At 45.1% G+C, this 18,237-nt stretch overlaps 2 protein-coding genes across 3 annotated transcripts in view; one reads left to right on the top strand and one right to left on the bottom strand.

Moving 5' to 3' along the window:
• Positions 1–80: 80 nt before the first annotated feature.
• PTRHD1 (peptidyl-tRNA hydrolase domain containing 1) lies at positions 81–1,512 on the top strand. The gene is made up of 2 exons (XM_053460609.1): positions 81–315; positions 1,308–1,512. Exons 1-2 carry the CDS (start codon positions 130–132, stop codon positions 1,476–1,478), a joined length of 357 nt encoding a protein of 118 aa, XP_053316584.1. The 5' UTR covers positions 81–129; the 3' UTR covers positions 1,479–1,512.
• Positions 1,513–8,798: 7,286 nt separating this feature from the next.
• The window catches only part of NCOA1 (nuclear receptor coactivator 1), a 66,587-nt gene continuing 57,148 nt past the window's right edge, over positions 8,799–18,237 (bottom strand). The window contains exons 14-21 of one of the 2 annotated variants that reach the window (XM_053459508.1): positions 15,958–16,108; positions 12,732–13,037; positions 12,144–12,245; positions 11,248–11,662; positions 10,708–10,882; positions 10,014–10,197; positions 9,740–9,832; positions 8,799–9,154 (exon numbers count right to left, since the gene is read on the bottom strand). In XM_053459508.1, coding sequence (XP_053315483.1) covers positions 8,987–9,154; positions 9,740–9,832; positions 10,014–10,197; positions 10,708–10,882; positions 11,248–11,662; positions 12,144–12,245; positions 12,732–13,037; positions 15,958–16,108 — 1,594 coding nt within the window. In that variant the 3' untranslated portion in view covers positions 8,799–8,986. The remainder of the gene's footprint in view (positions 9,155–9,739; positions 9,833–10,013; positions 10,198–10,707; positions 10,883–11,247; positions 11,663–12,143; positions 12,246–12,731; positions 13,038–15,957; positions 16,109–18,237) is intronic. The other variant, XM_053459509.1, reaches the window with a different exon arrangement.

Here is an 18,237-nt window from a genome sequence, read left to right as displayed (position 1 = left end):
CTGTGAAGGTTGGGCGTTTGGCGCGCGGTGCCTCAGCGGCTTGACGTCACGCTACGTCAGGACACATACACAGCTAACGCAAATGCAACTTTATTACTAGTGACACCGGCAAACAGCGGCTTCTGTGAGATGTCGGGGCTGGTGCAGTACATAGTACTCCGCAGGGACCTGCAGGCTGCGCTGGGATGGCCCCTGGGGGCCCTTGTGGCTCAGGCCAGCCATGCAGCTACTGCTGCCATTCACCTGTACTATGAGCACCCGCAGACCCAGGCTTACCTGCAGGATCTGGAGCACATGCATAAAGTAGTGCTGGAGGTGAGGCCTGCAGCCCCAGATACGGAGACTAATGCAAACCTTTACCCCCGAATAACTCCGAGGAGGGACAGTGTATTCACAGAAACAATTTGGGGCACAATGCTCAGCGTGGAGCAATGAGGTCGGACATTTCATTGGTTTCCATGGTGACTGCACCAAATTTAGTACTTTGATCCAGCATCCCTCCAAATATAACCCCTGCATGTAATCCCGAAAAGAGGGGATTTTGGAAATATGTTACCGGTAATAGTGTGAGAAATTGTTTAAATTCTTCTTTCTATAATAATTTACGCATATTGTCTGAAATTAAACACAAATGACTATTGTAGCTGGAAAAACGGCTTCTAATGGAATCTCTTTAGGCGTACAGAGGCCTTTATCACTCCCATCACTCCCGTGTCCCAATGGCCCTTTATCACTCCCATCACTCCTGTGTGCCAATGGCCCTTTATCACTCCCATCACTCCTGTGTTCCAATGGCCCTTTATCACTCCCATCACTCCTGTGTGCCAACGGCCCTTTATCACTCCCATCACTCCTGTGTTCCAATGGCCCTTTATCACTCCCATCACTCCTGTGTTCCAATGGCCCTTTATCACTCCCATCACTCCTGTGTTCCAATGGCCCTTTATCACTCCCAATCACTCCTGTGTTCCAATGGCCCTTTATCACTCCCATCACTGCTGCGTTACAGTGGCCCCTTATCACTCCCATCACTCCTGTGTTCCATTGTGTTTGTAATGTTTTACTTCACTAAGCAGGTGGTAGGTAAATGGAACAGCCTCCCAGCAGAAGCGGTAGACGCTGAATGGGTCCGTTCTTCTGTTTCTTTTCCAATCCTTCAACAAAACTTTGATGAAAGGAGATTTGTTGCTGTCCCTGGTGTTAAAGTTGATGCTTTTGTGTCCTTTTAACATGAGATCCGATCGTTTTGATGTTTTATTGTTAAAGACCCCAAACGGTGACCCTTTTTTTTTTTTGGTTCCTCCCAGGTACCCGACGAGGTGACTCTAACCAGCCTGGCGGAGACTTTGAAGAAGGAGAACATCGATCACAAAGCGTGGGTGGAACAGCCTGAAAATATCCCCACCTGCATCGCCCTGCGGCCGTACCCCAAGGAGCAGGTGCAGCCGTACCTGCGGAGACTCAAACTGCTCAAGTGACGGCGGAGAAATAATCCGACGGCGAGGACCGGCCCCTTCGTGCTCCGCTTCCGAAATAACAGGACTTCCTTCAAAGAATGTGTTTATTTTATCCAGTTTGTCTCTGCTGTAAATCCAGGCGAGGCTCGCCGCTCACTCATCCCTGATTACCGTTTGGAGCTTGTAGAGGGGATGTTTTCGCCAGCCTTGCGCTCAGGTGCTTCTCCCTGCGTGAGGTGAGGTGATGTACACTGCTGGTGGTCGGTGCGCCTCGTTGCTTGGCTGTAACTACAGAAGTGCCGACTTGGCGTTTAAACAGACGAAGCGTTACTTAGTTACCGGTGACTGCTCACGGCATGACTCCCCCGTTACCTACCGCCGCCAGGCCATCATGTTGGGGTGTCATTAAAGGGCAGTGTGGAGCTTTGTGCGGACTGGAGGGACTTCAGATCAAAATAATAATAAAGAAATACTGAAGGGGTTAACTCTGACCTCGTCTTCAATTAACCCCATTGATTGCAAGACCTTTGGCGTAATAAATATAATTACCACGAATCAGTCTTGCGGTTTTCTAGTAACAAAATAATCAGATTTTTTATGGTTGGAAGAGTTTTTTCAGAGGAATCCATGATAAAACGGCTCCCTCTGGTGGTGGCGCTGAAAACCAGGCTGGTTAAAGGTGAGTATTACCTGTCCGCAGCCTTCACCGTTTTGGCCAATGCCGCACTCACTCCTGGGTCACATGGTGCATTATTCCACTGATCGTTTTCCGCGAGCAGCGAGGTCGTTATTTTTTTATTGATTTATTTAGCGCCATCAGATTCCGCAGATCCCAGCCCAAAGAGTCCTGTGCGGCCGGAAACAATCTCTAGTGCTAGAGGCTCGCGCCGCCCGCTAAAACAACGCGGGGAGAGAACAGGAAGCGGCTTCCAACTTCCTGCTCGGGCTGACGGCGGGATTCTGATACACTATGCACTGAGGGATCATGGGAAAGTGAAGAAATATTTGCATGAAAAGGCCCGGCCGTGAGCCCAGCTAGGAATTCAGGGAGGGGGGGTTGGGGGTAGCACTCATTAATGGTTATCGCTGTGATTGACGGTTCCAACAACCTGTGGGAGTTTTTCCTTTTTTCACTCTGGCCAATCAGCATTTACAAGGGGACAAGCATTAGATATACAAGTGTGTGGATGCCATAACAGACTGATGGGAGTTGCAGTGTCAGTGACAGCTTAGCAGAGGCTGAGATTGATGCTCGTTACTCGTATACAATGCTGCACGTTAATGAATAGTTTATTTTAGTGCAGAAAACGTGTTCCTGAGTAGAGTTTAGTTGATTAAGGCAGCTGACCAATTCTGCCGCCGGCCAAATCTGCAATCGGTGGATAAGTCAATCCTTCTATCATCTATTATTCTTCATTGATAAATAAATATTGGTGACCATATAATCTGTATAATATATAATGGGGAAATTCAGTCCTGCTCCATGGGGCTGCATGATGATGTGCCAGTGTCTGCCTGCACAGTGCCCTGCTGCTACTACTACTACTACTGCTGCTACTATCACTACAACTACTGCTGCTGCTGCACCTCTTTGACTGTCCATTTTCTTTTACATTTCTATAATGAAAGGTGAATCCAGAAGGTGTCAGAGACCTCTCCCCTTTTTGGGAAGCCCCCCAAATGCCATTCCAAATAATAAATAAAGAAAGGGCCCCCGAATCAGACCCGGCAACGTTCTTCCCGTCTTTCATTGTCCAATTTTGGTGATTCTGTGTGAATTGTAGCCTCAGTTTCTGTTCTCAGCTGACAGGAGCGGCACCCGGTGGGGTCTCTGCTGCTGTAGCCCATCTGCTTCAAGGTTCTGCGTGTTGTGCGTTCAGAGAGGGGATTCTGCAGGCCTTGGGTGTAACGAGCGGTTATTTCAGTTACTGTTACCTTTCTGTCACCTCCAACCAGTCTGCCCGTTCTCTCCTCTGTCCTCTGACACCAACAAGGCATTTCCGTCACACAGCCGCCGCTCCCTGGATATTTTGTCTTTTGCAGACCATCCTCTGTAAACCCTAGAGATGGTTTGGGTGAAAATCCCAGCAGATCAGCAGTTTCTGAAAGCCCGTCCGGCACCAACAACCACCATGCCGCGTTCAGAGTCACTGAAATCCCCTTTCTCCCCCATTCTGATGCTCGGTCGTCTGGACCGCGTCTACATCCATCAATGCATTGAGTTGCTGCCGTGTGATTGGCTGATTAGCTATTTGTGTTAACAAGCAATTGAACAGGTGTATCCTAACAAAGTGGCCAGTGAGTGTGTATACACACTATGATATATACACTGTATTTGCTCAATTATAAAACTACCTCCCAAAATGTGAATATTAATTTAGGAAAAAAAAAAAAAAAAGAAAAAGCCGGAATATAAGACGACCCTAAAGGAAAAAAGTTTTACCAGTAAAAGTTCATTTACATGTAAACTATTTTTTTTTATATTTAATGAAAACTATGATTTTTTGTATTTATTTCCTTTTATTTGCGAACCTGCCCCCAGTCATGCCTTACACCCCCCTTATATGCCACCAGATATTCCTTTTAACAACCTATATGCCAGTCTGCCTCCCTGATATTGTCGCTGGAAATGGCTGATTTTTAATGGAATCTCTTCATAGGCGTACAGAGGCCCTTTATCACTCCCATCACTCCTGTGTTCCAATGGCCCTTTATCACTCCCATCACTCCTGTGTTCCAATGGCCCTTTATCACTCCCATCACTCCTGTGTCCCAATGGCCCTTTATCACTCCCATCACTCCTGAATTCCAATGGCCCTTTATCACTCCCATCACTCCTGTGCTCCAATGGACCTTTATCACTCCCATCACTCCTGTGTCCCAATGGCCCTTTATCACTCCCATCACTCCTGTGTTCCAATGGCCCTTTATCACTCCCATCACTCCTGTGTCCCAATGGCCCTTTATCACTCCCATCACTCCTGCGTCCCAATGGCCCTTTATCACTCCCATCACTCGCTGAGAAACAGAACTTCTACAATTTCTCATCTAATAAGCCAGAAGGGACCAAATTAATCTCAAAGGCTTGCAATTCACTTAGACAACAAAATGTATCTTCTATGTTTAACTTTACTGTATACTAAGTGGAACAGCCTCCCAGCAGAAGTGGTAGACGGTAATACATTGAGGGAATTTGAACATGAACGGGATAAGACATAAAGCTATGGGGCCGACCAAGGACCGATTGAGGTTCTTATCTGCTGTCCCATGTTTCTGTATTCTTTCATAGAAGGGGTATCAGGGAGAGTAACCCCCCCCCCCGTAATAATCCCAGCAATTAAATAAATCAGGATTTTAAATGACTTTATTTACAATAAACAGAATAATTAAACATTGAACAAAGCCAATAATATAACAGCAAAAGCCATATTATTCAGCCACCTCAACCCCCCCCCCCTTGCCGCCGGAGGCATCTTCGCGGTACATCTCCGGTAACAAAGAGGGCAAAGCCCCACCTGCACACCTGAGGTCAGGTAAGCAATATGCCCCCCCGACATCTCTAAAGGTCAGATGGGTTCATAAATCATTTTACATTCTTTTCTCTCTTAAATGTATCATTACCTTAACAAATGAACGTTTTCAGAGCAACTAAAAAAAAATAAAAAATAAAATAATAAAATAAAACAAAATATAAAATCGCTCTTTTAACCACACTGGAAATATTTGTTAGGTGTTAAGGTTTTTTTTTGTTTTTTTTTTTTAATTTTTGTTTTTTTAATCATTCCGCCATCTTAAAAGTACATTCTTTCCTTTTTCCCCCTACAAAGAAGAAGTAGAGAAAATAGAAGCCAAAAACAAAAATGTTTTTTGCTATGCAAGTTTTTCTTAAGAAATTAAAAGCAAAATCAGTTGTCTTTTTACAATAAATTATTTAAATCATCCATTTGATCAATAGCCAGCATTTTATGAAAACAAAATATTTTTTTCCCAAATTGTTTCCCCCCCAAAGTTTTTGAAGGGCACAAATATTTACCCTAAAACTGCTAAATTACTATTTTTTTTGTTTCATAATTAGGATGGGGGTTATTAAAAAAATCACAGGATTTTTTTTTTGTTTTTTTTTAAATTTTTTTTGGAAATAATTAGCTTATAAAATTTTATCACCTATTTTCAGACCTTTTTATATATATATATATTAAGAAAAGCAGCTGGCTAAAGACTCTCGTTCCAAAACGTAAGAATACATTTGTTTAGCAAGTTACTAAAACGCTAAAAGTTACGGGGCCCAGTATTTTTTTTATTTATTTTTTTTTTACCAGTAGGATTTAGGCACGAGGCCCTTTCTGGAGCAAAATAATAATAATAATAAAAAAAAATTAAAAATCAGTATTTTTGACATGCTGGTTATTTTACAAGTTTCAGAAGTCAGGTTTTGGATCAAAGCAGGAAAACACCCACCACGTAAAAAAAAAAAAAAGAAAAAAAAAATCTGTTGTATTTTTGATCTTTATATACAGCTAGTTTTATACCTGCAACAGCAGCAAAAAAACAACTAAATTCAGTTACTTAAGCCTGATTCAGAGGCACTGCCTTTTCTACTAAGAGGTGTTTACGCTACGGGTGGCAATACTCCGTGGCTGCGTAAAGGTTACTAAAACAGCGAAGACAGCAGTTAAGTATCCAAAAAAATGGATATAGTAGAAAAAAAAAAAAAAAAGTGCAAAAAAAAACCCCTGAATTTTGCAGAAAATCACCAAATAGATTTGAAAAATTCTCTGTTCCATAAAAGAGAACATTTAAATGCATTTATTTTGCAACGTCCTGTTACATAGAAGGATGTTTTTTTTTGCAACAAGTTTGAATGTATATACTAATATATATCGCTATATATATTTTTTTAATTAATTTTATTTTAGCCGTGCTCTGATATCCGGTCATTAGGAGTCCCACTTTGTTTCCAGAGACAGAGCAGTACAGTTTTCTTTTTTTTAATTTTTTTTAATTTATTTTTTTATTTTTGGGGGACGTGAAACGCGTCGGATGCTCCTTCGGCATTTAAAAAAAAAAATAAAAAAAAAAGTTGGGTCGAAAGTCGAGGTAATGAAGTTAATGACCTGGAATGAGCAGCAGAAAAAGGAAGATGGGAAGGCAGTGCCTGTGAAGAACCTAAATACAATAAAAACAATGCATATGAAATGACTATAAAAAAATAAAATAAAATTGCCCCTCCCAGAAAAATTAAACTAATAAAAAAAAAAAAATCCTTCAATGTACATAAAATAATAATAATAATAAAAAAAGTACAAATTCCTGTTGCATGATACCGCTGCAGGCTACAGGCAGTAGGAAAATCCTGAGTATAAGTTACATTGTTACGGACTTAGTAATGGCGAGTTTGGAGGGTTAGAAGATCCTAGCAGCAGGTGAAAGCGAGTACTTCTCTTAGACTAGACATCTGAAAGCCGCTTGCGATATACTATATACATATATAGTATATACATATGTAGTATATATATATATACTATATACCCAGAGTGCTCGGTGGCGGGTACACGGTATGTATGTACACAAAGTTAGTGTTCGGGGTAGATGTTGGACGCCTCGTCTCCTCCGCGGTAACCAAAAAAGGACCTATGTAGGGATTTTTATGGTAGGGGGTCAGTAGGGGGCATTAAACTGGCTGGGGTCTGTTGACTTGGGGAATTAATAAACAAAACAAAAAAAGCAATTTTAACTTAATTTTAAAAAATTCATGCCTCAAGGGCAAATTGCATAGCAAGGCATTGGAAATATCAGCTTTCAAAGGGTTAATCAGCCATCCAATAGGTAGAGCTTAATGTAGAAGTGCATTTTTTTTTTAAAAAGTTTTTATTTTTTAAAAACTTCCAAAAATGTACGGTAATTTCCACCCAAGTCGACAGAACCCCCCCCGATGCCTGTTGATTCCTCATCTTTGAATTGTCCGTGCGTGAGACATGCCCGCGTTTTACCCTGTCGTTATAAGAGCTTGAAATTTAAGGGGTTAATAATTAAAGTGCAATATTTTCTGCAGGGTAAAACAGCGTAGAAACTCGATGCTTCGTACAGAAATGCGTGCGCGCGTTTTTTTTTGATGGGGGGGCAACATAATCCCCCTTTTGCCATGCATCCAAGGGGGTTAAGCAATCATTCTATACGTCAAAATGACACAGAGCATAGAAAATCTTTACATTGCTGCAGCAGAACGCTTGAAAACACCCCAGAAATAAATAAAAAGTATAATTTTTTGTTGGAATTGCCCCCCCTTTAGCGTGATGATGTCACGTGACAGCGTTTGAAAATTAGCAACGGCATTGCCAAGAAGACGAATCCCCTGCAAACGGCCGCTTTAGTGAATAAACCCCCGACGTGGCTCTGCGGTTCCGGATCTGCTACAGCTAAATATTAAAGGGGGTAAATTAGGAGTCCGAAGCCCGATGAGCCCTCGATGCAGAGCCCGAGTATCCAGGGCCGCTGGAAAAAACAAAAGGTGTAGATACCGATGTAGTGTAGTTACCGATGCGGCCCTGAGCGGGCCATGTAGGACACAGGAGCGCGCATGTTTTACATCGTGAAAGGGAGAACCCTACCTTTGGTATTGTTAGAAAGCCAGACAGATCCCACCGACTCCACGGAAAGGAAAAAAAAAAATCCAATGATTCGCTTATTTCAATTCCCCCCCCCCCCCGTTGTCAAGAAAAATGTTCATTTTTTTTTTGTTTGTTTTTTTGTTTAGTTTTTTCCGAGAAACTCATCAACTTCGTGAAAATATCGCGGGCTGCCCCCACATTCTGCGCCAGCAGCGAAGGGGTTAAAAAAACAGGCCCTAAAATACACGCGTAGCAGGCTCCCCCCCCCACAGGAAAAAAAGACCATGATTGTACATACAAGCCAGAAATAGCTCTACAAATGCACTTCAGCTTCAACAAAGATGCGCTTTACCTCGATATTTATATTTATATATATACTTTAGTCCCCCCCCCATCTCCGCCACCCGTAAATCGCCCAGAAACCCCCCTCCTCCCTCTTCCAGGTTCCGTATCAGTGACAGAACCAGCTGAAACTGAGACCTTCTCCATGGGCGCGAAAAAGACCCCCCCAAAAAAAACCCCCCTCAGTTCCTTTCAGTGTCATAACAGCGACTGCGTACAAAAATAAGTATCATCTGTCATTTGGCTCGAAAAGGGGACCGGAAGGTCCGATTGTCCAGCCCCGCAGCTCTCTCTCTGAACGTCCGACGCTGTCCAAGCGCGATCCGAAGGGGACGGGGAGAAACGCGAAGAAGAAACAAAGTATCCGCGGGGGAAACGTCAAAGATTCCACAAACCTTATTATTTTTGTTTTTTTTTGCCCCGCGGTATTTCGACCCGAAAAGGATGGCTGCAGTTTGAGATGTCGAAGATCTCAGCAAAGTTGATATAGAATATATATATATATAGGCGAGTATATATAATTCTATAGCTCGGTTCCGTTTTCCATCGCGCCATCATCAGACGGCTGATCACGAGAGGTCATTCGGTGAGCAGCTGCTGCAAGAGGCTCTTCTGCTGAGACTGCGGCGTCTGAGGACCGGTGGTCTTCTGTGACGAGATGGACCCCGTCGGGTTCATGTAAGGGTCTCCTCCCACCAGATTCACGGTGCACTGGACATCCGCAAACACCTGGACCTGCTGCACCTGCTGAGAAAAGGGAGGAATTGATACGACCGCGGGGAAAGGGGCAGCATGCGATATCTAGAACGTCATAGAACTCTAATCTGACATCATCGCGTTTCTAATCGCTTAAAGATTTAGCTTAAGATTTATGTAGGGTGTCCCAGGGGCAGCTAGAAAGGTCATGAGATCATGCTGGTAGCCCCCCTCAGGGTTAACTAACCAACAGGGGGGTCTGTTATATGCTCTCGGAAAAGATGCATGCGGCCAATTGGTGCTCTTTGGCAGTCTCTGCTCAGTCGGCCCCCAGGACCTTCAAGGTGGTCCTTTGTATGGTCCAAGGAACAAGACAACAAGGAACAAGTACCCCAATGTATTTTAAAGGTTATAAATTGCTCCACGGCCCCTCTGCTCCTAGGGGTCACTGAGAAACGGGGCGGGCGAGAGTGGGTTTGGGAAGGCATGCACGGTCATTAAAAATAAAGAAATCCGGCAGACCCGTTCCTACGCAACGCTATCGCTCAAAAGACGGCTGTAGAGAGGGGCACTTGCCTAGACGGGGGGAAAGAGCGTAGCCGAGGCGTTCCCCTCCAAGCCAAGAGTCTCATTTACCTGGCCCGTCTCTGCCTCCGTTTTCAGCAGGTCTGCGGAGGAGAGCTGGTTGCAGTACAGCGCGGAGGGTCTCAGGGCCGGGTCATTGATCTGCTGAAAAACAACAAAAAAAAACAATAATTTATGTTTTAAACAATAGTCCATGTTTATCCGGCTCCCTTTTAATCCATATTTTTTTCTGGATAATCAGTAACTTTTGTATTGTACCGCGTGGACCCCCCCCCCCTTTTTGGGGGTATTTGTGCAGCTCTGCCGCGTCGTTGGATTTACTGACCTGGTCTGTGCACAGAGAATTCATGGTTTGCATGGGCAGGGAGCCCATCTGCATTTGTCCGCCCATTTGGTTGACGTTCTGGACCCCGGCGTTTCCGCCTCCCATGGACACCGTGATGCTCATGTTGTTGTACATTCCCTGCTGGCCGGGAGCGGGCTGCGTCTGAGCCCCCGGCCCGAACACACTGCGGACGGACAGAGACGGCTTTAGAGATCTAATGAGTTACATCGTTGCCAAAAACACTCCCAAGGAAGCCGGTCCTCTGCTCGGCCGCACCGCTGACTACGGCGGAACCCAGCAAGGGCTGGATCTTGTAACATCGGACAGTATCTGCTCCTTAAGAGACGTTCACCCGATATCTACGTCTCAGAACCAGGAGATGCGTACTGGCCCAGAGCGGCCATCAGTCGGCATCAGTGGGCACCAACCCAGGAGCCACCCCTCGGAACATCTCTGTTACCAGTGTTCTACCAACGGTAATATATCATTACGCAACGTCTGCGTTACATCTCCTTATAACCTCTCGTTATTGCACCGGAGCAGTCAACTAAAAATATTCAACCACAATAATAATAACTATAATAAAAGGTTCTCTGCAAGAGACGGCCATTGCCATTGGTCATCTTCTCAGAGAGAACCCCCCCACCTCCGTTCTATTAACACCGTAAGGTCCATGTCTCGGTCGGATGCGCACCTCGAGCTGCCCATGGTGTTTCCCTGCCAGGTCTTGAGGTCCGGAGACTGGTACCCGGGGGTAGACGGTGCCTGCTGGAGCATGGGACTCTGAGATGGGGTGATGCGAGGGGACATCAGGGGGCTGGTTGGGCTCAAAGAAGGTGCAAACGTAGGATCCCCCTGCTGGCCGATACCTGCGGGCAAAAGAAACGAGATTTGTTTGGTCCTCTCATTGTTCCTACCAGGTAATATCACAAGTTCCACAGACTAGAACTCTATTGTATACGAGAGAATTTATCTGAAAAACTCAGCATTTGGTGAATTAATGCCAGAAATCTTAAATACCTTTTTTTTTTATACAACGTAAGTATTAACTTTATTTCACGTTATGATACATTGTAATTATTCATAGACATTCATTAATCAGAGAGTCTGACTGGGTGATTAAGACTGCGATATTTATGCAAGCGTATTTTTACCGATGCTAGTAATAAAAACGGTGCAAATTCTCCTGGAATGATCGAATTAGCAGAGAGGTTATGTCATTAGCTCCGCATACCTGTCGTTGAATACTGGAAAATGTTTTGCTGCATCTGAGGATTCATTCCAGAGCCAAACTGTCCTCCGACATTTCCCATCATGCCCCTGTTCACCATGCCGCCAACGCCACCCGTGCTGCTGCGGTTCGGCAACGTAGCTTCAGGGGTCGTCGCCAACTGCGAGAAAGGGCTGGTGGACGGGGGTGGGTTGCCGGGGTTCGTACCGTAGCTGTGGGGATAGGGGAATTGCTGCGGGGGGGCCTGGGGTATCCGGGAGCTCCCCATCGTGACAGGCAGGCCAGCCGAGGGTTGGAGGTTCCCGAAACCCTGCTGCCTCATCAGGAGGGCTCTTTGCTGCATGAGCTGCCTCTGCCGGTGGTGCTGGCTGTACAGCTCACGCTGCCGCTGGGCCAACATCTGAGCGTTGAGCGGCGGCTGCAGGGAGAAACGAGGGAAAATCAGGTGAGTTTGGGCAAAGTGGAAGCAGTGAAATGCAGTAGCTTCTGGCCATCTGAAAAAGGCCAACTAGAGGGTTAAATTCTGGCTGCTGGCTGTAATCGAGGGTTAATCCCGGCATTGCGTATCACGCTGCACGCAGCCGATCCCTCACGTCTAGGGATAGTCCTGGTCTCTAGAATCAGGCTGCCGACAGCCGATCTGCCAACGCTAGGGTTAATCACGGCATTACGAACTGGGCTGTTGGCAGCCGATCTGTCACCAACGGGGTTAATCCCGGCATTGTGTATGCGACTGCCAGCAGCCGATCTGCCACCGCTAGGGATAATCCTGCTCTCTCACATCAGCCTCCCAGCAGCCCATCTATCACCGCCGGGGTTAATCCCGGCACCGTGAATCAGGGTGTCGGCAGCCGATCTGTCGCCCCCGGCCTCCGGCACAGAGTCCCCGGCAGCGTTACCTGAGGAGTGATGGCTTGCGGCACGCCAGGTCTCATGCCCATCTGCACTCCGTTGCCGACGCCAAACTGGCTGAGGATGGCTTGCCGGTTCTGGTGTAACATCTTCCAGGAGGCCCGAAAAACAAACAAACAGACCCGTTATATATCACATGGATGCCATTAATCACCGATAACCACCGCGCCGCACCGGCTGCTGAGTCCGCAGCGTTCACATAAACTTTCAGGACTATCTAGCTTGTTCTCCTGGAGACCCCAGGCGGGTATTAAGCTTGGCTGCTGCTTGTGGCCCCCGGGAGTTGGGGCAGTTCCACGAGGAAGGTGAAATTGGTGTAAAAGGGATATATATCAGCATTTCTGCCCAACGGACAATAAATTAATTTGATATCTTTTATCGGGCAACAAAAAAAGAAATTATATAAGATTTTGGGACCTCAGGGGACTCTTCTTCAGATATCATAAAACTGCTCTGCATCGGTCACTCCGCTGGCATCTTATACATAGGCAGCCACCTCCTATTTAGCCAGTTAAGCCAGTACCAGCAGGGATCCCCGTGTTTGATCCTTTCCAGGCTCTCGGGGTGATCCTTACCTGCTGCCCCTGTAGCCTTTGCTGCAGCTGCAGACGGAGCTGGTTGGAGGCGGAAGCCGACCGCACTTGCATCTGCCGAGGCTGCATGTTCATGGCGTTTGGGTACGCTCCCCTCGGCGGAGGAACTTGGACCGGAACAGACCCATAGGCGGTCTTCTGCCTGGCCATGGGGGAGAAAGGGTTGGCGAGAGCCGGGTTGGCGGAGGCATAAGCTTGGGGATACAGGCTAGGCTTCTGATCCATCAGCATCGGTGCCGCCGGAGACTGCTGTGGGAACCGGTCGTTCACCGTATCCAGACCACCACCCTGTGACACAAAAGAGTCGCGTGAGCCCAGAACACCAAACGGTCCGCCGGGTTATAAGGACGGGATTAGTTATACGGCCGGAGAGTATATAATATATAATATGAGGAATATACAGGATATAACGGGTTATAAGGACGGGATTAGTTATGCAGCCGGAGAGTATATAATATATAATATGAGGAATATACAGGGATATAACGGGTTATAAGGACGGGATTAGTTATACGGCCGGAGAGTATATAATATATAATATGAGGAATATACAGGATATAACGGGTTATAAGGACGGGATTAGTTATACGGGGGGAGAGTATATAATATATAATATGAGGAATATACAGGATATAACGGGTTATAAGGACGGGATTAGTTATGCAGCCGGAGAGTATATAATATATAATATGAGGAATATACAGGATATAACGGGTTATAAGGACGGGATTAGTTATACGGCCGGAGAGTATATAATATATTATATGAGGAATATACAGGGATATAACGGGTTATAAGGACGGGATTAGTTATACGGGATGGAGAGTATATAATATATAATATGAGGAATATACAGGGATATAACGGGTTATAAGGATGGGATTAGTTATACGGCCGGAGAGTATATAATATATAATATGAGGAATATACAGGATATAACGGGTTATAAGGACGGGATTAGTTATACGGGGGGAGAGTATATAATATATAATATGAGGAATATACAGGATATAACGGGTTATAAGGACGGGATTAGTTATGCAGCCGGAGAGTATATAATATATAATATGAGGAATATACAGGGATATAACGGGTTATAAGGACGGGATTAGTTATACGGCCGGAGAGTATATAATATATAATATGAGGAATATACAGGATATAACGGGTTATAAGGACGGGATTAGTTATACGGGGGGAGAGTATATAATATATAATATGAGGAATATACAGGATATAACGGGTTATAAGGACGGGATTAGTTATGCAGCCGGAGAGTATATAATATATAATATGAGGAATATACAGGATATAACGGGTTATAAGGACGGGATTAGTTATACGGCCGGAGAGTATATAATATATTATATGAGGAATATACAGGGATATAACGGGTTATAAGGACGGGATTAGTTATACGGGATGGAGAGTATATAATATATAATATGAGGAATATACAGGATATAACGGGTTATAAGGACGGGATTAGTTATACGGCCGGAGAGTATATAATATATAATATGAGGAATATACAGGATATAACGGGTTATAAGGACGGGATTAGTTATACGGCCGGAGAGTATATAATATATAATATGAGGAATATACAGGGATATAACGGGTTTTAAGGACGGGATTAGTTATACGGCCGGAGAGTATATAATATATAATATGAGGAATATACAGGATATAACGGTTATAAGGACGGGATTAGTTATACGACCGGAGAGTATATAATATATAATATGAGGAATATACAGTATATAACGGGTTATAAGGACGGGATTAGTTATACGGGCCGGAGAGTATATAATATATAATATGAGGAATATACAGGATATAACGGGTTATAAGGGCGGGATTAGTTATACGGGGGGAGAGTATATAATATATAATATGAGGAATATACAGGATATAATGGGTTATAAGGACGGGATTAGTTATACGGGGGAGAGTATATAATATATAATATGAGGAATATACAGGATATAACGGGTTATAAGGACGGGATTAGTTATGCAGCCGGAGAGTATATAATATATAATATGAGGAATATACAGGGATATAACGGGTTATAAGGACGGGATTAGTTATACGTCCGGAGAGTATATAATATATAATATGAGGAATATACAGGATATAACGGTTATAAGGACGGGATTAGTTATACGTCCGGAGAGTATATAATATATAATATGAGGAATATACAGGATATAACGGGTTATAAGGACGGGATTAGTTATACGGGGGGGTATATAATATATAATATGAGGAATATACAGGATATAACGGGTTATAAGGACGGGATTAGTTATACGTCCGGAGAGTATATAATATATAATATGAGGAATATACAGGATATAACGGTTATAAGGACGGGATTAGTTATACGGGCCGGAGAGTATATAATATATAATATGAGGAATATACAGGATATAACGGGTTATAAGGACGGGATTAGTTATACGGGGGGAGAGTATATAATATATAATATGAGGAATATACAGGATATAACGGTTATAAGGACGGGATTAGTTATACGGGCCGGAGAGTATATAATATATAATATGAGGAATATACAGGATATAACGGGTTATAAGGACGGGATTAGTTATACGGCCGGAGAGTATATAATATATAATATGAGGAATATACAGGATATAATGGGTTATAAGGACGGGATTAGTTATACGGGGGGAGAGTATATAATATATAATATGAGGAATATACAGGATATAACGGGTTATAAGGACGGGATTAGTTATACGGGGGGAGAGTATATAATATATAATATGAGGAATATACAGGATATAACGGGTTATAAGGGCGGGATTAGTTATACGGCCGGAGAGTATATAGTATATAATATGAGGAATATACAGGATATAACGGGTTATAAGGACGGGATTAGTTATACGGGGGGAGAGTATATAATATATAATATGAGGAATATACAGGATATAACGGGTTATAAGGACGGGATTAGTTATACGGCCGGAGAGTATATAATATGAGGGATATAACGGGTTTAAGGATTAGTTATAGTTTGGTGATTTTTGGACACGTTTGGGAATCGCTCCAATGTATTATTTTGTTCCGGTGGCGAGGAGGAGGAGGGTGCTGGATATTTGTTACTCCGATGTACCCGCGTGCCGTTGTGTAAAGCCCGAGGTTCTTTAGCGGGTAACGGCTCTGCCAGAGAAGCTACCTGCACCAGCTTGTCAATCCCCAGGGCTCGGTCCAGCTCGGCCAGCTCGGTCTCGTCTTTGTCGCTGAGGAAGGACACGAGCTGCTCGAGCAGAGCCTTCTCGTCGTTGCGTCCCTCCACGGTGGTCGGAGGACACAGAAAGTCGTCGATCCTGCAGAAAAACCAAAGACAAAACAAAACGAGATATGAAGCTCCCGGCGAAGCCAGCGTGACACAGAGCATCGCAGCGCGTATGGACTCCATCCCTATCACCCGGGACCAAACGGCCTTCAATTCAGCTTCACCACACGGTAACTCCTTCAGTGCCAGCGGGATCATAAACGGTTTACCCCGAGGCGCTGAAATGGAGTGCCGGCAGATCGGCCCCATCCGGCCCCCGTCTAGTCACCTGTTTTTCTTGCTGTAAAGACTTGCTGTAAAGACATGCTTAATACCCTCACTGTATTACCCTCTACCACTTCTGCTGGAAGCCTGTTCCACTGATCGTCCACTTCTGAACTAGGTAGCCTACACCCCACCCCTTCCTCTCTCGAGTCTTGCGCCAGTTGATAATCACCCACACTCTGGACACAAACTAGTCCCTAAAATACCTCTCAATCTCACAGGATGAGTTATCTGCCTGCAGCGTTTTGTTCTATCACACCTGAAGAAGGGACCTTTGAGGCCTTGAATGTTGATGCACGGGGTTAGCTTAATGGAAGCCACCCCCTCTGTGATAAATACTCGATCCCTTCCCTGACAGCGGTCACACGGCTCTGCGTTTGCTCTATACATTCGCTTGCTACCCGTGTATGGAAACACTAAAGGCCTTTGATATGCTATAGAGCCGCGCATGCCTGCGAACGCTAACAGAACCCTGCTATGTAACACAAGGCGGCATTGAGCGCGCCGCGTATACCCGGCCCCCGTCACCCCCCCCCCCGGCCCTGAGATGTTTATGCTTTCAGTGACAGATGATTACCAGATGTGAGCGGCCAGCACCGGGGTGGAAATACATACAGAAATATGTAGGAGCCGCTCTATGGACAGAACTTGACTTAAAGCAAATAAACAGTGTCGGCCGCTAACTCCTTCGCTGCCACGGGAAAGCAGGGGGGGTAGCGTAGATTGCAAGCTCTTTGGACGAGGGGAGCTATCGGTAACATGTATGCCTTTTATTCCGTGGGGTATTAATAACAAATATTTTACTCCTGATTGCCAGGCACGGGAACAGCACTCCCATGACACTCAGCAAGCAGTAACCAACGCGTGCGCAGAACACCCCGATACAACCCGCTGCTTCTCCGCGTCCCGGCCTATCAGTGACCACAAGGTGTCAGCCTCATTATAATAACGCGCGCCCGAGATAATTCCAGGCCGGCCACCGACTGTTACATCTGGACACCAATAAGAGAATCTGCCGGCAGATCGCCCCCATCCATAATTTTTATCCTGCAAACCATCCTCCATTTCAGTTGCCCTCCTCTGAACGCTCCAGAACTGTACCCACTACTCAAAGCGTTTCTATCCAAAGAGGTTCAGCAGGAGACAGCCGTGTAATGTCTAAAACCCCCCAAAGGGTAACCGGCGTCTAAAAATAGCCCGGCAGCCGGTAATGTTTTTGTGATGAGCGGCCTCAGGAGACCCCGGTGACAACGATATACACAGCAGCGATATACATACACGCAGACACGCGCTATCATAACTCCGCCCCCAACGCGGGGGTCCGGAGCGGCCAGAACCTGAATGCTTATGACACATCGCTCACATTCACACAGATCGCCCCCCCAGCGCTGTATACAGTAATATAACCCCCCAGCGCTGTATACAGTAATATAACCCCCCAGCGCTGTATACAGTAATATAACCCCCCAGCGCTGTATACAGTAATATAACCCCCAGCGCTGTATACAGTAATATAACTCCCCACGCTGTATACAGTAATATAACCCCCAGCACTGTATACAGTAATATAACCCCCCAGCGCTGTATACAGTAATATAACCCCCCAGCGCTGTATACAGTAATATAACCCCCCCAGCGCTGTATACAGTAATATAACCCCCCCAGCGCTGTATACAGTAATATAACCCCCAGCGCTGTATACAGTAATATAACCCCCAGCGCTGTATACAGTAATATAACCCCCAGCGCTGTATACAGTAATATAACCCCCCCAGCGCTGTATATAGTAATATAACCCCCAGCACTGTATACAGTAATATAACCCCCAGCACTGTATACAGTAATATAACCCCCCAGCGCTGTATACAGTAATATAACCCCCCAGCGCTGTATACA

This window comes from Spea bombifrons, chromosome 3 (genome assembly GCF_027358695.1).
Source record: "Spea bombifrons isolate aSpeBom1 chromosome 3, aSpeBom1.2.pri, whole genome shotgun sequence".
In the NCBI taxonomy this organism is placed as follows: domain Eukaryota; kingdom Metazoa; phylum Chordata; class Amphibia; order Anura; family Pelobatidae; genus Spea; species Spea bombifrons.
This window is presented reverse-complemented; position numbering and strand designations above follow the sequence as displayed.